Source organism: Urocitellus parryii, chromosome 10, assembly GCF_045843805.1.
Source record: "Urocitellus parryii isolate mUroPar1 chromosome 10, mUroPar1.hap1, whole genome shotgun sequence".
NCBI classification, from domain to species: domain Eukaryota; kingdom Metazoa; phylum Chordata; class Mammalia; order Rodentia; family Sciuridae; genus Urocitellus; species Urocitellus parryii.
The window spans coordinates 76,484,886-76,511,109 of NC_135540.1; the positions used below are offsets into that span (position 1 = coordinate 76,484,886).

The 26,224-nt window shown below is 36.5% G+C and overlaps 1 protein-coding gene across 1 annotated transcript in view; it reads right to left on the bottom strand.

Annotated features, from left to right (window-relative positions):
- Positions 1-13,619: 13,619 nt before the first annotated feature.
- The window catches only part of LOC113178538 (WD repeat and FYVE domain-containing protein 3-like), a 56,259-nt gene continuing 43,654 nt past the window's right edge, over positions 13,620-26,224 (bottom strand). Inside the window, exon 10 of the mRNA XM_077803131.1 lies at positions 13,620-13,820. Coding sequence (XP_077659257.1) covers positions 13,620-13,820 — 201 coding nt within the window. The remainder of the gene's footprint in view (positions 13,821-26,224) is intronic.

The window sequence follows — 26,224 nt, forward strand, 5'->3', positions numbered from 1 at the left end:
TTCAATGATAATTACTGTCAGATAACTACAAAATCTCTCTTATGAGTGCTGGGTACAGTGGTATATGCCTGTAGTCCCAGCTCTTTGGAAAGATCACTTGCACCCAGTAGTTCAAGACTAGCCTGGGCATCATAGTAAGACCCTATCTCGAAGCAAACACACAAAAAAGCAAAAAACAATAAAACAAATAACTTACATCAAATGTGTTTCAGTTTCTGTACTTGTCATTGATCAGTAATAATGGTTCACAAACCACTAGTGATCCAGAGAACAAATGTGGAATATCAATCAGATGTTTAGAGACAAAACCAAAAAGGATTACAAAATCTCTTGATAGTATCAGCATGTAAAGAGATAATTATTCTATAATAAGTAATATAATAGGTATTAATAGATGAAAAACTACACTGGTGTACCCACTCTTTGAAACGAAGGACACAATCCTATGATATTTGAGTCACCTTCCCTTTTCTTCCTTTTCCTTGAGCAATAGCACAAGTTTGCAGTCAAAATATCTCTATTTAACTGTCCTATAGAATCTAAGAAGTCTTACTGCATTCTTTCACTTTGTCCTGTCTCCATGCCCTTCGAATTTGGAGTGTTTCTGCTTGTATAACCCCACTATTATAGTTTGGATATAAGGTGTCCCCCAAAAGTTCATGTGTGAGACAACAAAGGAATGTTCAGAGGTGAAATGATTAGATTATGAATAAACTAATAGGTGGATTAATCCATTTGAGGATTAATAATTTAAAAGGACTACTATACTTGGTGGTAACTGTAGACAGGTGCGAAATGGCTGAAGGAAGTAGGTCACTGGGGGCATGCCTTTGAGTTTATAGTTTGTCCCTGGCACATGTGTGCTTGCTGTCTCTTTCTTTCTCTCTCTCTCTCTCTCTCTCTCTCTCTCTCTCTCTCTCTCTCTCTCTCTCTCTCTCTCATTCCCAGCTGCTTTATGCTGAGTAGCTTTTCTCCACCACGCCCTTTTGCCAAGGTGTTCCACCTCACCTTGAGTCCAGAGCAATGCAATCTGCCAACCATGGACTGAGACCTCTGAAATCCTGAGCTAAAATAAACTTTTCTTCCTCTAAATTGTTCTTGTCAGGTATTTTGGTCACACTGACAAAAAGCTGACTATCACACCATGATTTCATTATCAAGTCATATTCCAGCCACACCTTGGTATTCTCCTCCAAATGTGCCTTCTCATTTTTGCAATATGGGCTAGCTGAGGGTTTTACAAATCTTGAAGTTATGGTTCTTGTTTACATACAACTTCTTCAATTCATTTCTTCTCACATTTTACTAGAAAGAGTTAAGAGGAACCAAACTGCTCCTTCAGTATTTTGCTTAGAAATATCCTCAGCTAAATATCCAATTACTTACAACATCATCACTCACAGGTTCTACCTTCTGCAATACACTAGAATGCAACTCAGCCAACTTCTTCACCACTTTATGACAAGGATCACCTTTCTTCCAGTTTCCAATAATATACATTCCTCATTTCCGAGGCATCATCAGCATGCACTTTAACATTCACCTATTTCTATCAACATTCTGTTCATGATTGTTTATATAATCTCTAACAAGATAGAGGATCTCTCTCTCTCTCTCTCTCTCTCTCTCTCTCTCTTTTTCCTGAGCCCTATTAGAATCACCTCTATGGTCCATGTTTCTATCAATAATCCCTTCATGGCAATCTGAACTTTTGTTAGGATACATTTCAAAGTTTTTCTGGCCTTTATCTATCCCCCAGTCCCAAAGCCTCTTCCACATTTTTAGGAGCCTGTAAGACACCCCACTCTCAGTACAAAATTTTTTGTTAGCTTTGGTTGCCATGACAAAATAACTGGGTGGTTCACATGATAGAAATTTCTTTTCTCAAAGCTCTGGAGGCTGCAGGTCAGGAGCATAGTGCCAGCATGGTCATTTTCTGGTGAAAGCCCTCTCCTTGGCTTCCTTCTTGCTATGTCCTCACATGATGGAGAGGGAAGGAAATCTCTCTGGTATCTTTTCTTATAAGGGCACTAATCCTAAGAGAAGATGGCCTCACTCTTATTACCTCATGGAATCTCAATTATTTCTCATTTCAGAACAAAATATTTAAGAGACAATAGGAAGTGGAATCAAAATGTATTGTCGACCAACTGCATATGGAGACAGGAGTCGGGGGTGTCAGAACAATGGGCATGTTTTCTACTTGGTTAGCTAGGTGGTTGCTGGGGCCATTCCTGGAAGCAAATAGGTAGAATTGGAGGAAGACAGGGAAGAAAAAAATACTGAACTACCTAGTAAGTTCCAGGTACTATTAATTATTTTATTTTGGGCATTCAAATTTTGAGATAATAATCCAACACTGAAGTGAAAATGTTGAGGTCACAGGAGTTGTGTGAGACCTGGTATAAGCAGGGGAACGAAGACCGAAGGAAAAGATGAAAAATTGACAGCCTAGAGGTGAAGCCTGGAGTAGAGAGACTGGAAAACATCCTTCTAAGAATGAGTGTGCATCTGGGTATGGTGGCACTTGCCAGTGACTCAAGAGGCTGAGGCAGGAGCATCAGAAGTTCAAGGTCAGTCACTGCAATTTAGCAAGAACATTTCAAAAAACAAAAAAATGTCTGGGGATGTGGACTCAGTGTTCCTGGATTCAATACCCAGTAACAGAAAAAGAAGGAAAGGGAGAAAGGAGAAATAAGAAAGAAGGAGGAGGAAGGGGGAGGGGGAAAGTGCAAATGCAAAGGCCTAAGTGGAAACCACAATAGGCAAAGAAAGAGGTTAGAAGACAGTCAGACTGTCAGCATACCATGGAAGCAAAAGAAAATTCTAACCCATTATTTAACAAGTGCATGGTCTTCAGTGAGTTTACATAATGCCTCTAAGTATACAGATAATAGATCTGAAAATTGTGTGGGAATTCAATATTTAAAAGGTATATAAAATTGTATAAGAAACACTTAACAGAGCCTAGTAGACCACAAGGACTGTATGCTTGTCAGCCCTTGTAACTCTGGATTCTCAGATGCATAAGGCCTTGATTCTAGGGTCCACATAATCTTGGCTTGATTCCTTGCTGTGTGACTCTGGACAAATGAACCTCCATATATTGGTTTCTTCATTATCAAGGCATAGTATAACAACAGTATTTTGATTTTATGGCTTTGAGAATTTTAACTGCAATAATGAAGTTGTTATTTGAGCCTTACAAGTGCTAGCTGCTAGAATTTGAATGCTAGCCATCTGTTCTAGAATTGATACAGAAGGACTAGGGATGTAGCTTAGTGTTAGAACACTTACACTTAGTGCCCTGGGTTCAATCCCCACCACTGCCAACTAATAATGATAATTCTTACAGAAAATGGTTAAGTTGCAGGGGGCATTGTTTCACTTTAGCAATTAAAATATATCTAGACCTTTGTTAGTCTGTAGTATGTTTGATGGGACTAAATTTTGAAAGCCATTATTTTAATACAATAAATATGGACTTAATCCTTCAGTGGAATTTTTTTTCCTTTGATCGCCATCTCCCCAAAGCCCACCCTCCTCTGGTTTGGTAACCACCATTCTGTCTCTAAGTTCAGCGTTTTAGATTCCACATGAAAGATCATGCAGTATTTGTCTTTGTTGTTGTTGTTTTTGGTTCCAAGAATTGAACCCATGAGCACTTAACTACTGAGTCACATCCCCAGCCCCTCTTTTAAATATTTTATTTGAGACAAGTCCTCACTGGGTTGCCTAGGCCCTTGCTAAGTTGCTGAGGCTGGCTTTGAACTTGAGATCCTCCTGCCTCAGCCTCCTAAGCCGCTGAGATTACATAGGCATGCGCCTCTGTGCCTGGCAATCTTTGTCTTTCTGTTCCTGGCTTATTTCACATAATTTCCTTCAGGTTCATTCGTGTCACAAATGACAAAATTTCCTTCTTCATTAAGGCTGTCTAGTATCACATTTTGTGTGTACCACATTTTCTTTGTCCACTGATGGACGCTTAAGTCAACTCTATATCTCACCCATTATGAATAATGTGGTAATGAATGTGGGAGTGGGAAGTCTCCTGAACATACTGATTTTTATTACTTTGTACATATACTCAGGAGTGGGATAAGTGGGTCTGAAAGCCACTGTCTTAAGTTCCATCAGATGACTCTTGTGCTCTCTCTGCACTGTGCCCACATTGCAGGCTCAGAATCTGAGAAACTCATATCTTACCCATTTCATGATTTCCTGTCACCTCTTTTCCTCCTGAACCATAGCAGAGAACTTTAAGTTTCTGAAGAACCTGATAGTCTCAGTTGAACAGATTTTAACTGCAAGTAGATAATAGCTAACTGCCCTAATGTGGTAAAAATGTTAATCATGTAGGTATTATTTTTCTTCTCCATTTCTCTTCTTTCTGATCAAAGCCAAGACAAATATTAAATATTATCCACTGTTTCTTATGTTTGTGTTCCTTTCTTCTCCACCACCCAGGAATGGATAAGGGAATGGTGTGGTTAAAAATGAAAGTTTATGTGCTTATTATGACCAGAATGTAGGCTTGCCATTCTTAGCAAATAAAAATACAGAATGCTCAGTTGAATTTGAATTTCAGTAAATCATAAATAACTTTTAGTATAAATATGTCCATGAAGTATTTGAAACATAGTATAAAATATAATTATTCAGTGTTTATCTAAAATTGAAATTGAACTGGGCATGCTATATTTTATTTGATAGCTCAACTAGACTGTGCATTCAGATCATTTTTCTTTTTTTCTTTCCTGACTTGGCATTTCAAACTAATTCAAGCTAGCAAGTCCTTGGCACAAAAATGTACAGAATGTCATCTCTGAGATTGTGTCCAATTTGAACTCACCTGGAGATATTTATAAATCATACTTTCTGAATATTGGATATTCTAGGCAATAGGAGGCCAGATTCCCCAACATGTGATAATGGAGCTAATACTGAACAACATTATATTTGCGTATGCTATGTCTGAATGTTAATGCCTCACTCTGAAAAATATATATATTGAAATCCATACCCCTAAGGTATGATGGTATTAAGAAATGGTATTATGCCGTGGAGGTGGAACTCTCATGAATGGGATTAGTTTCCTTATTTAAAAGGCTTAAGAGCTGTCCCCTTGGGGACCCCAAGACTTGTGAGACACAACAAGAAGACTGTGTCTATAAGCTAGAAACTGAGCTCTCACTAGATAACCAATCTGTCTTGACCTTGGATTTCCCAATCTCCAGAACTGTGTAAAATAAATTTCTGTTGTGTTAAGCTACCTGGGTTTAGGATATTTTGTTAGTGGTGTGAATGGACTGAGACTTATAATTTGAGTCAACCATAGCTCATAGCTAGCTAGTTTCACAGTGAATTTGAGCATTCACTGACTATGTCTGTTTGAAAAATAAAGATCAATTCTGACATTTTTGTATGTATTTAAATTAGATAAATAGCTATTACAAGCTCCCGCACCAAACCTCTTTATGTTAGTCTTAAATAGCTGATTTAACTTAACCTTGACATAAACTAATTATGTAACAAGTTTCTCACTTTTTAGTGTGACATAGTACTCTATGGATGTCAGGGCATTTTTTCTTATTATAAAACAATTAAATATATCTATTTAGAAATAAAAAGTGTTTACAATTGAAATGGATAGAATATGAGTACTAGTGGGTAATTTTGCTAACTTAGGCTTCTTTTATTCTGATAGCTCTATTATCTTTATTCACTTGGACAGTACAGAGTACCTGTTATACATCAACACCATGGAATTGTCATATAGTTATACCCCTTAACAGGTCCAAAAGAGGAATAAAAGGAATTGATTCATTGGCATTCATTTATTCAGTCAACAAATATTTACTCTGAACCCAGCTGGGAACATAGTTGTATGAAAAATAACAGCTGATCTTCATTGTTTACATGTTGGTCATTTAACCCTAACAACACCCTTAATAAGTAGGAACTTCAATAATCATCACCCATTCACATATGAGGTTGAATAACTTATCCAAAGTCACATTCCTAGAAAATGGCAGTGGCTGGATGAAACCAGTTTAGTGCTAAAGCCCACTCGCTCATATAGTACTTGTGGTTTTACTTTCTATAGCTTCAGTTACCTGTGATCAACAGGGACTTGAAAATATTAAATGAAAAATTCCTTGGGCTGGGGATGTGGCTCAAGTGGTAGCGCGCTCGCCTGGCATGCGTGCGGCCCGGGTTCGATCCTCAGCACCACATACCAACACTGATGTTGTGTCCGCCGAGAACTAAAAAATAAATATTAAAAAAATTCTCTCTCTCTCTCTCAAAAAAAAAAAAAAATAAAATAAAATAAAAAATAAATATTAAAAATTCTCTCTCTCCTCTCTCACTCTCTCTTTAAAAAAAAAAAAGAAAAGAAAAAAAGAAAAATTCCAGAAAAAAAGTTTTAAATTGTACACTGTTTTGAGTAGTGCAATGTATTGTGAATATATACAATGCTATATCCCAATTCACAATAATCCCTAAATTGCACACTGTTTTGAGTAGTGCATGGTTGGGAACATCTGACCCAACTATGATGTGAATCACCCCTTTGTCTAGCATGCTGTATATGTTACCCATGCCTTAGGCACTTAGTAGCTGCCCCTGTTAGGTTGACTGTTGTAGTATCATAGGAGTTTATTCAACTAACACTATTTTATTTAATAATGATCTCAAAGCACAAGAATAGTGAAGTAAAGGAAACATCAGAGTAGCCAGGCACAATGTGATCCTGAAATCCTACGATTTGGGAGACTGAGGAAGGAGGGCAGAAAGTTTGAGCTCAGCCTGGGCACTGTAGCAAGACTATCTCAAAATAAAAAGCAAAAAGGGCTGGGATGTGGATGAGTGGCAAAGTGCCCCTGAATACAATTTCTAGGATTCTTATCACCATCATATAAGGAAATACCAGGGCAAAAACATGGAAGAACAGGTATACTCCGGAACAGAGATATTCTGACAATGCTGCAGGGCCTGTAGAGTTTGGTGGGCTCCCCAGTTTCAAGCGTCTGCTGGGAATTTGGAATGTGTTCTCTGAGACACTGTAATTCACAGCTTCATGGTGAACAAAACAAGTACGGTTCTTGCCCTTAGCCAGGGCAACATTCTCAGTTGCTCTTTCTTGCAATATATACACTATGTGCAAACCCCAACATTGATTAATGAAAGATAAATATACAAACTAACTTTTAACACACTGGAATATACATTTGCAAGAGTTTGTTTTTCATCTCATTAGAGAGAAGTAATATTTTTTAAAAATCAGAAGAATAATCATAAGTAGTATGGTCTAGTTCAAAGTGCTAATAAATTATGAGCAAAAAATCTAGGAAGACAGTGAAATAAAAATCAATCTGAGCATTTCATGAAACTTTTCTTATTAACATGGCATCTTTGTAAAAATAATTCATAAATACTTGAGTTAAAAGGTGACTTCTCACCTATTCACCTGCTTTCCCTGCTAAGGACCCTTGGAGTAGATACATCTGGATATGCCAGGCAATGTAACTACCTAGTTTATCCCTTTCAGAATAATCATCTTATCAAATTTCCATGTATAGTTTACATCAAGACTTTAAAAAAAGTAGCTTTCCTGTTTTTTTATTGATAGGTATTTTTGGGGTGCTCTCCTAATTCACCGTGTGTGTGTGTGTGTGTGTGTGTGTGTGTGTGTGTGTGTTGTGCTGTGGATTAAACCCAGGGCCTTGTTCATGCAGGGCAAGCACTCTACCAACCAAGCTATATTCCAAGCCCAACACCTATTCTTTTTAAAAAGTATTTTTTATTTCATAAGAAATCCATGTGCTCCTTTAATCCTTCCATTCTCTAATTTCTGACTTCTCATTTCTGAAATGTGTTTCCTGAGTTTGTATTTTATGTACCTATCCAAACTAAATATCAAGAAATTCAAATTTGCCCGGATAAGAACACATACATACACAATCATTGCCTTATAAATGAAAGACTTATTTATAGCATTACTTTAAAGACCAAGTTTCTCTTGGCTTATTTAAAATCTTGTTCTAAACGCATATACTTAGAACGCACACACACACATGTTTTGTAATCTGAGTCCATTGGACCTCAGGAGAGTCAAACTTTTTAATAGTACTAGATTTGCCCTTGTCATCATTGCCAGTGTGTGAGAGGGCAGTAATTGTAACCTTAGGGGAACGATAAGGAAACCCAGAGGCAGGAAGATGTGACCTGACAATTTCAGCATTTTGTGTGGTTGGCTTTTATCAGCTGACTATGGTAAGGCTGTGCCATCCAGTGGTTAGGGGCACAGGCTTCTCTGGCAGGTAGCCCTACCTTGTAATTCTGGCTCTTTTACTTCCCTGACATGTGCCTCTAGGCACACTATTTAATCTCCATAAGCCTGTTATCTCATCTGGTAAAATTGAACCAATAATACTATAGACCTCACAAGATTGGTGTGCAATTTGTAATATAACAAATGCGTTCTGTTTATCCCAGCAGTTAAGACTTGTTACCATTCTAATTAGCAGTTTCATTCAGGCCAGTTATGGCTCAACTGTGCAGAGGAGGGAAAAAAAATGTTATATAATTGTATCTGGTGCGATGTTATCACTTAAACATGTTATTCCTGTTTTCATAGGCTGCTCCCAGTGCCGCACGTAATTTGCTGTTCTGAAAAGTCCTTCAGTAAAAACAGTAGCTCTTTCAAGGAGGAAGTTAAAAGCAGATCCTTGCAGCCTGATTTCTCTAAGCCCATTTCAACATGTTTATCTGCAAAAAGTTTTCTTCTTCTTGAGCCTTTGCAATTCAAAAGAAAAGACTGAACTAAAGGATATGGGCTCTCTGTGTGAAGGAGAAACAAAAGAAAGAATGGAAGGGCTCTGGGGTTCTCACTTTCACTCCCCTGCTGGCTGATCTTCAGACTCACCCAGAAACAAAGATCCTTATCTAGCCCAAGAACCAAAACCCACAAATCAATGTGTTTCCAATGGTGAGATGAAAGGGTGGGAGGAGTGGTTTCATCCTCATTATTTGATTTGTTTTTCCTGGCCAAAATTGAAGTGAATTTTATGGGGTTTTGGTTGGTTTGTTTATTAACTCTTGCCCTTTAGGATAGTTATTATCTTTTGTCAGGATTTGGATTTGCACAAGATATAAGAAAACACAAAGTATTGACTATTAAGACAACATAAACCCACTAGGAAATTTTTTGGAAAATAAAGAAAAGCATAAAAAAAGAAAATAAGTCATCCCCCTGCAAAGCTAGTGACCTAAGTTAATCATTACTGATCTTTGGCATATTTTCTTTCCAGTTTTTGATGGTATTTTTATGAGTATTATTTTTTTTTCCTGTGCTGGGGATTGAACCAGAGCTTCCACATGCTTAAGCAAAAGCTCTACCACTGATCTGTACCTATAGTCCCTGGTATTTTCACCTCTAAAATACATATATATGTTCATACACTGCATTTTAATTGCCCTCCTTCATTATCTATCATAAGCATTTTCCCAAGCACATTTTTTTTTCAGCCCAGGGGATTGAATGTAGGGCCTCATATATGCTAAACAAGCATATTGTTTTTGATTTTTTGGTACCAGGGATTAAACCCAGAGGCACTTAACCACTGAGCCATATCCCCAGCCTTTTTATTTTTGAGGCACAGTCTCACTAAGTTGCTGAAGCTTCCTTTGAATTTGTGATCCTCCTGTTTCAGCCTCCCAAATTTCTGGGGTTATAAGCATGCACCACCACACCCAAACATAAATCCAAGTGATTCAGAAGGCTGAAGCAGGAGGATTGCAAGTTTGAGGCCAGTCTGGACAACTTAATGAGACTCTGTTAAAAAAAAAAAAAAAAGGCTGGGGATATGGCTCGGGTAGAAGATCCCTGGGTTCATTCCCTAGTATGAAAACAAACCAACCAACAAACATGTTTAAATAGAGATGCTTATTGCAATATGACCTATAATAACACTTATCAAAAAGATCTTCACCATGCCCTTATTTATTAAGTGATGTTGTCAGTAAGCCTAAACACATCATATGATATTACTTAACTAGGAAATTCAGGCCACCAATTCCAGCATTCCAGGTCTGCTGGCTAAGCCGTGTCTCATAGTAGCTTACATGAGTAGGAAATGAGAACCTGTGCATAAAGAGATGTCCTGGTACCCAAGAAATTATGATAAGGGAAGCATTTTCCTTACTTTAAAGCCTGTTAAAGGGTCATAGGCACTACTTTTGTTGTGTTTAAATTTTTTTAAAAATTTTTAATTATTTACTTTGTCCATAGAGAGACCATGATATTTCTCAATTTCTATAAACATTTTGTTTACAGGATATGGATAAAATTAATTGTGATGTTGGGGGAAAATGGAAGTACTGTGGATTTAGAGAAAAGCTATTCCAAAATGTTTAGATGTAAAAGGAAGAAATCTAAAGAAAAAATACAACAAATAATTCACATTAAACTAATTCACATGATTAGTTTAGGTGGCTATGAATTAAAGTGTTTTAACTTCCATTTTTGGCTATTATTCCTTAATGAGGAAAACAGAGAGGACTTTTGAAGACTGTTACACAATGAATCCCTGGCTAATGCCATTCTAATCTTTCTCAGCTCCTTGGAATGAACCTGATTTGATGAAATGGTTTGATAAAATGGATTTGCTTTGAAATAATCCAGTGGAGTAGGTGGAGGGAAGTAGTGGGTGTATATTAAACAAGATTGGTACATGTTGATAATTATTAAAACTGGCTTGATAGATTCATTCTATTCTTTTATATTTTTGAAAAATTCTATGATTGCATATAAAAAATAGAAACTACTTTGTATAAAATGGACTTTATGGGTCTGAAGACCTAAGAATACTACAGGGACACAGCCACATCAATGTTTATAGCAGCACAATTCACAATAGCTAGAATGTGGAACCAACCTAGATGCCCTTCAATAGATGAATGGATTAAAAAATGTGGCATTTATACACAATGGAATATTACTCAGCACTAAAAAATAATAAAATCATGGCATTATGCAGGCAAATGGATGGCATTAGAGCAGATTATGCTAAGTGAAGCTAGCCAATCCTTAAAAAACAAATGCTGAATGTCTTCTCTGATATAAGGGGGGTGAGTCAAAATGGGATAGGGAGGAAGAGCATGAGAAGAAGACTACCACTAAATAGGGAAGAGAGGTGGGAGGGAAAAAGAGGGAGAAGGGGAGTTGCACGGAAGATGGAAGGAGAACCTCATTGTTATATGGAATACATATATGATGTTGTAATGAGAAAAAGAAAAAAAAGTGTGTCACATTAGATTGGATAGAGAGAAAGGATGGGAGAGGAGGGGAGGAGTAGGGAGGATAGGAAGGGCAGCAGAATAGAATAGACAATATGATTGATGTAGGTACATTCCATGTATGTATTATATGTCAAATTACATTCTGCTGTCATGTATGACTAAAAAAATAAATAAAAATTAAGAAAAAGAAACATAAAAAAATAAAATAAAATGGACTTTATGGGCATGGGAATGTAGCTCAGTGGTAGAGCACTTGCTTAGCATGTGTATGACCCTGAATTCAGTCCCCAGAACCATGAAAAGAAAAAGGGACTAATATACTTTGAACTTCCTTACAGTCTTTATTCTAGAAGAATAATTATATAAAAGTTACCAAAAAATAAAGGTAAATGTACAGAATTAATTTAGTATATTTATGATACACATGATACCCAGTTAACATGTAACATGTAAAGGTAAACGTACAGAATTAATTTTGTATATTTATAACACACATGATACCCAGTTAACAGGGTGACTGTATATGCTCAGTACAGTTCTGGTACATGCTGTGCCTGGCATAACTTGTATGTGTGCATATGGCCCTGGGGAATGAACCGAGGGCCTTGAGCATGCTAGGCAAGTGCTCTTATCATTGAGCTACAACTCCTAGTCCATGCATAAATATTATATTGTTCCCTTTCACTCTCAAAGGTGAACTAAAGATCATATGCTAAGTAGACGGAGTCAGCAAATTAGTAATTGCTTGTTCCCTACAACATCAGCTCCTATTACAACCACAACTACCTGCTTGACCCTTTAAGGCTTAGACTTATTCAACCTTCATTTTCAGATTGGTTCTGGTAAGATCAGGCCATGCTTAGTGAGTCCCTGTTTAGGAAATCTTTAGTTCATTATCAGGATGTACTCATAATTGCCCATTCTCCTGCTGGTGGGAAGAGCAGACTTTGCAGTAGAACAAGTCTGCTTTTAAACTTCATGATTTATAAGTCATGGGATCAGGCTGAGTACCCTTAACCAGCTGTCCAATAATACTTCTACAAAAATAAAAGTGTTCTATAATTCTGCACTGTTCAAGATAGCAACCATTAAACACATGTGGTTATTGAGTACTTTCAGTGGGGCTAGTATGAATGATAAACTTGATTTTCAGTCTTAATTAATTTAAATTAAAAAATAAATAGCCATGTGCCGAGTGGCTACTATAATAGTGCAAAACTTCTTTAAGCCTCAGTTTCTTTTCAAGAAATAGAGACAATAACACCTCTCTCCAAAGCTTTATAAGGTTTGAGAAAATGTTTCACATATAATTGGCACTCAATTGTTGTTATACTTACATAGACTGCTAAGTTCTGTTCTGCAAATGAATTGTCTCTATACCTCAATGACTTTTTCTCTGTTATTGCCTCCATATGTCATTATTCACTCACAGTATTGTCAGTTTTCTGAATTTTGGCCATTCTATAGATTTATAGTGGTACATTGTTTCAATTTAATTTAACAATGATATATTATGGGGAAGATTTTTCCTTATGCTTATTTGCCATCTTCTTTGGTGAGGTGTCTGTTAAGATTATTGACCCATTTTTAATTGAGTCTTTTTTTTATTTTTGAGGTTTAGAAATTCTTTGCTTATTTCAGATAACAGTATATTTAATATGTTTAGGTAAATCAGATGTCTTTTCTCAGTGTGGTGTGTCTGATTCTTATGACACGTTATTTCAGGGAGAAGTTTTAAATTTTATTGAAGTCCACCTTTTTAATGATTTCTTTCATAAATCTTGAATTTGCTGTTCTATCTAAAAAGCCATGGGGGGGGGGGAAGATGGCGATGAAGGGAGTGCATCACCCCTGTGTACCGTGTCACTGTGCGGGAAAATGACGAGTTAGAACTGCTAAAAGCTATCTTGTTAGGAATTTCCAGCAAAATTGGGGTGCTCCAAAACCTAGAGGAAGGATTTTCATCGCACGAGGATCAGCTACAAGGGCTCAAATGAGAGCGATTTGTCCGCACGGAGGGTCACGCTGCTTATTCAGCAAATCGCCCCGCGGCTAGAGTCTGCGTCGCGCGCTGGGAAACGATGAGATAGCAACGCAAAGATACAGCGCTGCGGATTCTGTGGGCTCCTGCCAGCTGCGCAATCACTGTACTCAGTGCTGAATTCTGGGTTTGAGACGGGGAAGGAAGCGGTCCAATTTGGTTCTCCACATCGGTCAGACCACAGAGGAAGCCAGCGGCCACCATCTTAGAGAGCTGACATCACCATCCCTGTTTTCGACTGATCGCAGCTCATTCAGCTATAGAACAGGTAATTTCAGGCTGCCATTCGCCTGTGTCTCGCAGACAAATTACTCAGGCTCAGTGCTAAAGAACCCATGGAAACTGCTTCTTGGAGCTTACTCCTATCAGAGCATACACCAAGCCCGGAGCGGCCGAATTCCGGCTCCAGGAACTGCTCTGGCCCAGGGCTAAAGAACCTTCGGAAACTGCTTCTCAGTCCGGGTCCTGCTGAATACTGTAGAGGTGAATACCAACTGAGCCTTCATAGGCAGTGTCAACAGGATTGAGAAGGGGCTTGTGAGGGCCAGTCAGGACACACGCGTTGCTTTGGTCACCCTGCAAAGGGAAGGAAATGCTGCCATTTGCATGGGATACCAACATGGCAGAGATCTGATGTCATCAGAAACCTGTGGAGGAGATAACTTCATCCATACCAGCGGCGACAGAAACAGTTGGTCTCCTGGTAAAGAAAGTGAGTCACATACACCAGAGTCTCTCTCACTTTGTCATCAAGCCAGAGGGGCAGAGCAGAGCCACTGCCCACGCCCAGAACAGACCCAGTGGCCTACCGGCGTGGTAGTCACATCACCCCAATTGGAGTAGGGGCAGAACAGAGCCACCACCCTCGCCCAGAACAGGCCCAGCGGCCCACCAGCCTGGTAGACATGTCACCCCAATTGGTGTAAGGGCAGAGCAGAGCCACCACCTGCGCCTTCAAGGTACGCAGACCTGCGACAGACCAGCAGAACAGACCCAGCGGCCCATCAGCGTGGTAGACAGATCACCCCAATTGGAGGAGGAGCACAGCCGCAGCCCACCCCTGCAAGGGAGACTTTTCAACTATACAAGAGCAATATAAATATATAGGGGGAAATTTCAAAAACACAACAGTTTCACCAAGCAGAAAGTAATGCGAGCAGTATGAAAAGACAAGGAAAGAAAGGACCACAAGCAATGCAGGTCTACTCAACTTTAGAAGAGGTAACAGCTGCAGCAGATGGAATGTCAGATAAAAAATTCAGGATATACATGCTTCAGATGATCTGGAGTCTCAAGGAAGACATTAGACAGCAAAATCAGACAATGGAAGATCACTTTGAGAATGAATTACATAAACAAATCCAAGAAGCAAAAGATCAACTATACAGGGTGATAGAGGTTATAAAAAAACAAACAAAGAGAAATCCTAGAAATGCAGGAGGCAATAAACCAACTTAAAAACTCAATTGAGAATACTACCAGCAGAGTAGAACACTTAGAAGATAGAACATCAGACAATGAAGACAAAATATTTCAACTTGAAAAGAACATAGACAGCTCAGTAAGACTGTTAAGAAACCATGAGCAGAACATCCAAGAAATATAGGATAACATAAAGAGACCAAACTTAAGAGTCATTGGGATAAGGAAGGTATAGAGGTCCAAACCAAAGGAATGAGCAAACTATTCAGTGAAATAATACGAGAAAACTTCCCAGACTTGAAGAATGAGACAGAATCCCAAATCCTAGAAGCCTACAGGACGCCGAATGTGCAAAATCATAAGAGATCCACACCTAGACACATTATAATGAAGATGTCCAACATACAGAATAAGGAGAGAATTTTAAAAGCTATAAGAGAAAGGAAGCAAATTACATTTAGGGGTAAACCAATCAGGATAACAACTGATCTTTCAACACAGACTCTGAAAGCTAGAAGATCCTGTAATAACATATTTCAAACACTGAAAGAAAATGGGTTCCAACCAAGAATCATGTATCCAGCGAAATTAAGCTTCAGGATGGAAGATGAAATTAAAACCTTCCACGATAAACAAAAGTTAAAAGAATTTGCAGCTAGAATAGCATCTCTTCAAAACATGCTTGGCGAAACATTACAGGAAGAGGAAATGGAAAATAACAATGAAAACCAACAGTGGGAGGTAGCACAGTAAAAGGGGGAAAAATAATCAAAGAGGAAAACAAGCCATGTTTAGTAACATAAATAAACAAATATGGCTGGAAGAACAACCCATATCTCAATAATAACCCAAAATGTTAAAGGCTTAAACTCACCAATTAAGAGACACAGGCTAGTAGAATGGATCACAAAACAAGACCCAACAATATGCTGCCTACAGGAGATGCATTTGATAGGAAAAGACATACATAGATTAAAGGTGAAAGGTTGGGAAAAATCATATCACTCATATGGACTTCGGAAACAAGCAGGAGTGTCTATACTCATATCAAATAAAATAGATTTCAAGCCAAAGTTAATCAAAAGGGATAAAGAGGGACACTACATACTGCTAAAGGGAACCATACACCAACAAGACATAACAATCATAAATATATATGCCCCAAACAATGGTGCAGCTGTGTTCATCAAGCAAACTCTTCTCAAGTTCAAGAGTCTAATAGACCACCATACAATAATCATGGGAGAATTCAACACACCTCTCTCACCACTGGACAGATCTTCCAAACAAAAGTTGAATAAGGAAACTATAGAACTCAATAACACAATTAAAAACCTAGACTTAATTGACATATATTGAATATACCACCCAACATCAAGCAGTTACACTTTTTTCTCAGCAGCACATGGAACCTTCTCAAAAATAGATCATATATTATGTCACAGGGCAACTCATAGACAATATAAAGGAGAAGAGATAATACCATGCATCTTATCTGATCATAATGGAATGAAACTGAAAATCAACGATAAAAGAAGGAAGGAAAAATCATGCATTACTTGGAGAATGAACAATAGGTTACTGAATGATCAATGGGTTATAGAAGACATCAAGGAGGAAATTAAAAAATTCTTAGAGATAAATGAAAACACAGACACAACATATCAGAATCTATGGGACACATTGAAAGCAGTTCTAAGAGGAAAATTCATTGCTTGGAGTTCATTCATTAAAAAAAGAAAAAACCAACAAATAAATGATCTCATACTTACTTCATCTCAAAATCCTAGAAAAAGAAGAGCAAAACAACAGCAAAAGAAGTAGAAGGCAAGAAATAATTAAAATCAGAGCTGAAATTAATGAAATCAAAACAAAGGAAACAATTGAAAAAATTGACAAAACTAAAAGTTGGTTCTTTGAAAAAATAAATAAAATTGACAGACCCTCAGCCATGCTAATGAAGAGAAGAAGAGAGAGAACCCAAATTACTAGCATACGAGATGAAAAAGGCAATATCACAACAGACACTTCAGAAATACAGAAGATAATCAGAAATTATTTTGAATCCTTATACTCCAATAAAATAGAAGATAGTGAAGGCATCGATAAATTTCTTAAGTCATATGACCTGCCCAGATTGAGTCAGGAGGATATAGACAACCTAAACAGACCAATATCAATTGAGGAAATAGAAGAAACCATCAAAAGACTACCATCTAAGAAAAGCCCAGGACCGGATGGGTATACAGCAGAGTATTACAAAACCTTTAAAGAGGAACTAATACCAATACTTTTCAAGCTATTTCAGGAAATAGAAAAAGAGGGAGAACTTCCAAATTCATTCTACCAGGCCAACATCACCCTGATCCCGAAACCAGACAAAGACACTTCAAAGAAAGAAAACTACAGACCAATATCTCTAATGAACCTAGATGCAAAAATCCTCAATAAAATTCTGGCGAATCAGATTCAAAAACATATCAAAAAAATTGTGCACCACGATCAAGTAGGATTCATCCCTGGGATGCAAGGCTGGTTCAATATACGGAAATCAATAAATGTTATTCACCACATCAATAGACTTAAAATAAGAACCATATGATCATCTCGATAGATGTGGAAAAAGCATTCGACAAAGTACAGCATCCCTTTATGTTCAAAACTCTAGAAAAACTAGGGATAACAGGAACATACCTCAACATTGTAAAAGCAATCTATGATAAGCCTCAGGCTAGCATCATTCTGAATGGAGAAAATTGAAGGCATTCCCTCTAAAATCTGGAACAAGACAGGGATGCCCTCTCTCACCACTTCTGTTCAACATAGTTCTTGAAACACTGGCCAGAGCAATTAGACAGACGAAAGAAATTAAAGGCATAAAAATAGGAAAAGAAGAACTTAAATTATCACTATTTGCAGATGACATGATTCTATACCTCGCAGACCCAAAAGGGTCTATAAAGAAACTATTAGAGCTAATAAATGAATTCAGGAAAGTGGCAGGATATAAAATCAACACGCATAAATCAAAGGCATTCCTGTACATCAGTGACAAATCCTCTGAAATGGAAATGAGGACAACCACTGCATTCACAATATCCTCAAAAAAATAAAATAAAATACTTGGGAATCAGCCTAACAAAAGAGGTGAAAGACTTATACAATGAAAATTACAGAACCCTAAAAAGAGATATAGAAGAAGATCTTAGAAGATGGAAAAATATACCCTGCTCATGGATAGGCAGAACTAACATCATCAAAATGGCGATATTACCAAAAGTTCTCTATAGGTTTAATGCAATGCCAATCAAAATCCCAACGGCATTTCTTGAAGAAATAGAGAAAGCAATCATAAAATTCATATGGAAAAATAAAAGATCCAGAATAGCAAAAGCAATTCTAAGCAGGAAGGGTGAATCAGGCGGTATAGCGATACCAGATTTCAAACTATGTTACAGAGCAATAGTGACAAAAACAGCATGGTACTGGTACCAAAACAGGCAAGTGGACCAATGGTATAGAATAGAGGACACAGAGACTAATCCACAAAACTACAACTATCTTATATTTGATAAAGGGGCTAAAAGCATGCAATGGAGGAAGGATAGCATCTTCAACAAATGGTGTGGGGAAAACTGGAAATCCATATGCAACAAAATGAAACTGAATCCCTTTCTCTCACCATGCACAAAAGTTAACTCAAAATGGATCAAGGAGCTTGATATCAAATCAGAGATTCTGTGTCTGATAGAAGAAAAAGTTGGCTATGATCTACATATTGTGGGGTCGGGCTCCAAATTCCTTAATAGGACACCCATAGCACAAGAGTTAAGAACAAGAATCAACAAATGGGACTTACTTAAACTAAAAAGTTTTTTCTCAGCAAGAGAAACAATAAGAGAGGTAAATAGGGAGCCTACATCCCGGGAACAAATTTTTACTCCTCACACTTCAGATAGAGTCCTAATATCCAGAGTATACAAAGAACTCAAAAAATTAGACAATAAGATAACAAATAACCCAATCAACAAATGGGCCAAGGACCTGAACAGACACTTCTCAGAGGAGGACATACAATCAATCAACAAGTACATGAAAAAATGCTCACCATCTCTAGCAGTCAGAGAAATGCAAATCAAAACCACCCTAAGATACCATCTCACTCCAGTAAGATTGGCAGCCACTATGAAGTCAAACAACAACAAGTGCTGGCGAGGATGTGGAGAAAAGGGTACACTTGTACATTGCTGGTGGGACTGCAAATTGGTGCGGCCAATTTGGAAAGCAGTATGGAGATTCCTGGGAAAGCTGGGAATGGAACCACCATTTGACCCTGCTATTGCCCTTCTCGGACTATTCCCTGAAGACCTTAAAAGAGCATGCTACAGGAATACTGCCACATCGATGTTCATAGCAGCACAATTCACAATAGCTAGACTGTGGAACCAACCCAGATGCCCTTCAATAGATGAATGGATAAAAAAAAATGTGGCATTTATACACCATGGAATATTACTCAGCACTTAAAAATGACAAAATCATGGAATTTGCAGGGAAATGGATGGCACCAGAGCAGATTATGCTTAGTGAAGCTAGCCAATCCCTAAAAAACAAATACCAAATGTCTTCTTTGTTATAATGAGAACAATTATGAACAGAGCAGGGAGGAAGAGCAGGAAGAAAAGATTAACTTTAAACAGAGACATGAGATGGGAGGGAAAGGGAGAGAAAAGGAAAATTGCATGGAAATGAAGGGAGAACCTCATTGCTATACAAAATTACATATAAGAGGTTGTGAGGGGAATGGGAAAATAAACAAGGAGAGAAATGAATTACTGTAGATGGGGTAGAGAGAGATGTGAGGGAAGGGGAGGGGGGATAGTAGGGGATAGGAAAGGTAGCAGAATACAACAATTACTAATAGGGCATTATGTAAAATTGTGGATGTGTAACCGACGTGATTCTGCAATCTGCATTTGGGGTAAAATTGGGAGTTCATAACCCACTAGAATCTAATGTATGAAATATGATATGTCAAGAGGTTTGTAATGTTGTGAACAACCAATAAAAAATAAATAAATAAATAAATAAATAAATTATACTTTATTAATCCAAAAGAAAGCAGGAAAAGAATTTTTTTAAAAAGCAAAGAACATTTGAAATAAGAGGAAAAGAAATGGCAAGATAATGTAATCAAACCCACATCAATTTTTATATTAAGTGAAATGGGCTAAGCAAATTAAATATTAGATTGGATAAAAACAAAGTTTATATGCTCTTAAGAATAGATAAACTTGAAATATAAAAATACAGAAAGTTAAAGTAACATAATAGTAAAATATAGAACAGCAAACACAAGAAAGCTAAAGTGATTACATTAACATCAGTAAAAGTAGATTTTTAGATTAGAAATGTTACCAGTTACAAGAACATTCTGTGATAGTGAAAGGGTCAATTAAAAGGCCAAAAATTCTAAGTATGGGTACCTTAGTAACAGAGTTTAATACACAAATATAGAATTTCAAATACAAAATATAATGCACACAATACATATATTTATGTATACCAATAAGATTAAAGGTAGAAATAGACAAACCCAAGGTTATAATATTAATATTGCTCTCTCTAAAATTGGTTTAGAAGGTTGAAAATTATATAAATAATATTCACCATTGAAAATGAAATTAAAACAATAAGTAAAGATGTATAAAAAGTATCCAAATATTGGGAAATTACCAATATTCTTCTTTGTGTTTTCAGGTTTTTGAAATAGCTTTTATTGTTTTCATTTCTTCTATTTTTTTATTTGTTGTAATTAGTTATACATGAGATCAGAATGCATTTCCACTCACTATACACAAATGGAGCACAACTTTTCATTTATCTGGTTGGACACCAAGCAGAGTTACACCATTTATGCATTATATCCATATATAGGGTAATAATGTCCATCTCATTCCACCATCTTTCCTACTCCCATACATGCTCTTCACCACTCCCCTCACTGCCCTCTGCCCAATCCAAATTTCCTCCATTCTTCCCTTGCCCTGCTCCCCATTAAGAGAAAACATGTGGGCTTTGGTTTTGTGGGATTGGTTTATTTCACTTAGCATGACATTATCCAACTCCATCCATTTACTGCAAATGCCATAATTTCATTCATGTTTAAGGCTGAGTAATATTCCATTATGTATACAGACTATAGTTTCTTTATCCATTCATCTCTTGAAGGGCATCTAGGTTGGTTCTACAGTTTAGCTATTGTGAATTAAGCTGCTATAGATATTAATGTGGCTGCATCACTGTAGTATGTTGATTTTAAGTCCTTTGGGTATAGACCAAGGAGTGGGATAGCTCAGTCAAATGACTAGTGAGACTGCAAACTGGTGCAACCACTCTGGAAAGCAGTACAGAGATTCCTTAATTTTTTAAAAGTTAATATGTGCATTACAGGAAGAACAAAAGCACAAGTAAGAATGAAGTCATCTAGTTACAGCATCTTAATTGGACGTGTTCTTCCAGGTAGTGCATACACATACACAACATCTCATTTTGTGTGATTGAGATTGTAGTATGTATCATGCTTTTCCACACGTCATGAATATTCACCAGTTAAAAATCCCAAAGCTATACAAGTGTTTCTGATAACCAAGAATACACTACACCTTACTCAACCTGTTACAAAAAATGGTAATCCTATCTTGTCAACAAACCTTTCACTGAAGACAGAAATACACTCCTTAATCATTAATATGTCAAAGAAAAACTTTAAAAAATGAATTAGAAAATGTTTTTCACAAAAATAGCAATTTTAAATATTTATGGAATAGGAGTAAAATGTGCTTAGGTTTTATATCATGCTGATCTTATATCATTGCTAATTTCTTATTAACCCTCCTTAAGAAGCTAGAAAAAAGAATTGCCAAGTTAGTTAAAGAAAGGAAGTCAAAGATACGAGCAAAACTTGAAGAAATAAAAATAAAACAATATGAAGATAGAAAGAAAATAAAACCTAAGTTTAAAAAACTACTAAATTCTTAAGTTCTAGCTAGATTGCTAAAGAATAGATAAAAACAATAAATTCAATTATGTAAATGAAATAGACAAATACTTTGAAAGACACAAATTGTCAAAACAAAGAGAAAAAGAAACAAAAAATGAAGAATGCCTTTTATCTTTAAAGTAATTAAATTTGTAATCACACACACACACCAGGTTCAGATGGCACGATTGCTGATTATAATATATGCTTAAGGGAAAAAATCCAATCTTACTCATACTTCTTAGAAAGATAACAGAGGAGGGAAATTTACTAATTATGTGAGGCCAGAATAACCCCAAAACTAAAGCTAGACAAACACATGACAAGAAAATTACAAATCAGTATGCCTCATGAACATTTACACAAACCACCCTTAATAAAAATCAGCAATTGAGTCCAACAGTACACGAAAATATATACAACATATATAAATGAATGTGACATATAAACATTTTCTATAATTATATTATTATTTTAATTAGAAATATATGACAGCAGAATGCATTTTGACTCAGTATACACAATTGCAGCACTTTACATTTCTGTGGTTGTACGTGATGCAACATGGCACCATATGTGCAGTTATACATGTACCGAGGGTAATGTTGTCCATCTCATTCCACCATCTTTCCTACCCCAATTAAAATTATCTTTATATTAATCTATTAGCATACATTGTAGAAAATCATGTTTGACAATATATATTGAAACACATACAAACATCAGGCCATGTGTGTTTTACCACAATAGATTAAGAATTGGTTTAACTGAAAATCCATCAAATTCATTCACCAAATAAACAGAATAAATGAGAAGATGCATATGATCATCTCAATAGATGCAGAAGGACCACTTGGCAAATTTAACCACCATTCATGATTTAAAAAAAAACTGTCAAGGAACTAGGAAAAATTGGAAACTATCCCAATTGATAAGGACATCTAACACAAAATCTGTAACTTATATTTTTTTTATTTTTTATTTTTATTAATTTTCTTATTTATATATGATAGCAGAATGCATCACAATTCATATTATATCATTTTTAATGGCTAAAAACTGAATGCATTCACCCTAACATCAGAAATGAGGAAAGGATATTCACTTTATCCTCATAAAACATTATACTAGAGGTCCTAATCAATGCAACAAAAATAGAGAAAGAAATAATGGTTATCAAGGATACAGGACAGAAAGCAACATATGAAACTTACTGTATTTCTACAAATTATCAATGAAATATTCAAAAATTAAATTTGGATTATTTAGATTAAATTTACATAATTTAGATTATTTACAACAGCATCCTGAAACAGGTACTACTTAGGGATATATTTAATAAATGTATACCTCTACATTTGAAAGCTACAATATATTCCTGAGAGAAATTAAAGATCTAAATATATAGAGAAATACACTATGTTCACAGAATAGGAAACTAAAAATTGTTACAATGTTCATTCTTTCAAATATAAATTCAACATAATTCCAGTCAAAATCCTAGAACAATTTGCTTGTAATAACCAATCAATTGATCCTAAAATGTGTGTAAAAATTTAAAAAGACATAAAAAGAGTCAAACATGTTTGTAAAAGGACAAATTGGGAAGACTGACAGTATCAATTTTTAGAATTGAGAATTAAAACTCAATCTCATGCCATAAATTTAATTTGAAAAGGGTTGAAATCAAAAGGTAGAAGATGGCGACTGTCAACATCAGTGCTTTTGATTGTGCCATGTGTGCATCTAAGGCCCATCTCTGTCCCACATTCTGCATACCGATCATGGAATCATTATTGAGTTTTCCTTTCCTGAAGTGAAAGTTCATTTTCATCCTTTTGTCAAAAATCACTTTCTCCAGTTCACTTTTAGCAGTGGTTAGTTGTTCCCTACATATTTGCTCTTAACAGATAATTACTTATATTGTATTTGGATTTTACCACTTTAAGTCTCAGAAAACAATCTAAATTTCTAAGTTCTTTAAAGATACTTCATTAGGTTCCCCCATAGTCTGGCATCAAAAACAAGATTTGCTTTTATATACTCTTTAAATTAGCCATGCATTATCTATAAGAATGAAACTAGATTCCTGCCTCTCACCTTGCACAAAAGTCAACTCTAAGTGAATCAAATGATTGGGAATTAGACCAGAAACTCTGCAACTTTTAGAAGAAAAAATAGGCTCAGTACTTCAACATATGGCTGCAGGCACCAGCTTCTTTAACAAGACCCCTAAAGCACAAAAAATGAAACCAAAAATCATTAAGTGAGATGGCATCAAATTAAAAAACTTCTGCACAGCAAAGAAAACAATTTTGAGTGTGAAGACAGAGCCTACAGAATGGGAGAAGATGTTTGCCATCTGCTCCTCTGACAGGGGATTAATATCTAGAATTCATATTCAAAAAACCTAATATCAAAAAACTTCAAATTATCTGATTAATAAATGGAACACTTCTCAAAAGAAAGAATACAATGGCCAACAAATATATGAAAAAATGTTCAAAAATCTCTAGTAATTAGGGAAATGCGAATTTATACTACATTGAAATTTCATCTCACTCTAGTCAGAATGGCAATGATCCAAAATACAAGAATGTAGGGGAAAAGGTATACTCATACTTTCTTGTTGGGACTGCGAATTAGTACAACCACTCTGAAAAGCAGTATGGAGAGTCCTCAAAAAATTAGAAATGGAGCCACCATATGACCCAGTTATCCCACTCCTCAGTATATATCTCCAAAAGACCTAAAATCAGCACACTATAGGGAGGCACCTACATCAATGTTTACAGCAGTGCAATTCAAAATAACCAATTTATGGAACTAGCCCAGATGCCCACCAACAAATTAGTGGATAAAGAAAATGTGGCATATATACACAATGGAGTATGAGTCTTACTCGACCATAAAAAAGAATAAATTATGGCATTTGCTAATAAATGAATGGAACCGAAGAACATCATGCTAATGAAATAAGCCAGACTCAAAAATTCAAGGGTCCAATGTCTTTTCTCATAAGTTGAAACTAAACCAAACCCAGGGGAAAAGTGGAGGTGCGGGGGGAAGGGTCCCATTAAAATAGAAGAGAGATTAGTGGAGGAGAGTAAAGGAAGTGAAGGAGGGAGAGAAAGGACAGGAAATGGGACTAATGGTGGAGTGAAGTTGACAGCTCTATCCTATGTACATATATAAACATGCCACAGTGAATTTCAGCTTCATGTATAACCATACAGAACTGATTTTAAAAAACTATAAATAAATAGATGACCACCAAAAAGAAAAAAGAAATTAACCATGTGTTTGTGCTTTGTCATTATTTTCTATGAACCTTGACAAACATTAGACTGTAGATTATGTTTAAAATTAAAACAACAAAAAAGAAAGAAAAGTGTTTCAGGAATTAAACTACATACCACCTGCCAAAGTTCACTTACAAAAACCCCCTCCTCTTTGGATGAGGGCTGATTTCTGAATCCTTTCTCTGTGTGCCTATAAGGTTACAGCAGGATGCTGATTATCACTGAATCTGAAAGCAGTTTCTATGTTAAGGGGCCTAAAGTTCGCACACAGAGTCTTGAAATCATCTCTTCTAGAATAATAAATATTATTTGGTTATAGCTGGAAACTTTCCCAAACTGCTTACCAAATTGTGTTCATATGGGCAAGCATTTAAATTGTGCAACCTGCTCACTGCTCCCTGGTTTGATGGCTTGGAGGCCAAAGGTAATAGATCTATATTCGCAGCCTGACTGCACTGCCTCTCCCTGCCTTCACAGTGGCACTCCATGGGAATTCATCATTTCTGCTTCAAGAGAGGGTCTTTGCTGCTTTGTTTTGGAATGATTTTGGAAGTCTGGCTATTTTCCACCAGATCAGGAATAGAGATTTGAATTGTCCTTTTGATAATAAACGACAGGACTAGTCTTAAAAATGTAATCAAGCATTTATGCTGAAAACAGTTGTGCTTTGTTGCCATATTTGAAAAATGAATGTTCCTTGGTATAAAGGAAAGGATATCAGAAAGTAAAATGGCACAGTAGTTGTTTTTTACTGTGCTCAGAGATACAGGAGATTCTTAGCATCTTCTCACGAACAGAAGGGAAGGATGGATAGATTTCTCTGGTCCTGATTCCAGCCCCCAATCCCACCATCCCCACTTCAACTAGAATAGTTTTAAAGTCAGGTGTTTACCTTGAAATGAATGCAGCTAAGCCTAAGGACACTTATTTGCGCAAACCTTACCAAGGCCCTTAATAATATAGTCACATGATCATAACTTTTGTAAAATTTGCAAAGTAAAAAAAAATGTTGACCACTATTAGGCAAAGATGCTGCCTCTTTCTACCCTAATTTACCTATGGTTTGAATATGAGTAAATGTTCCCCAAAGGCGTGCGTGTTAAAGTCTTGTCT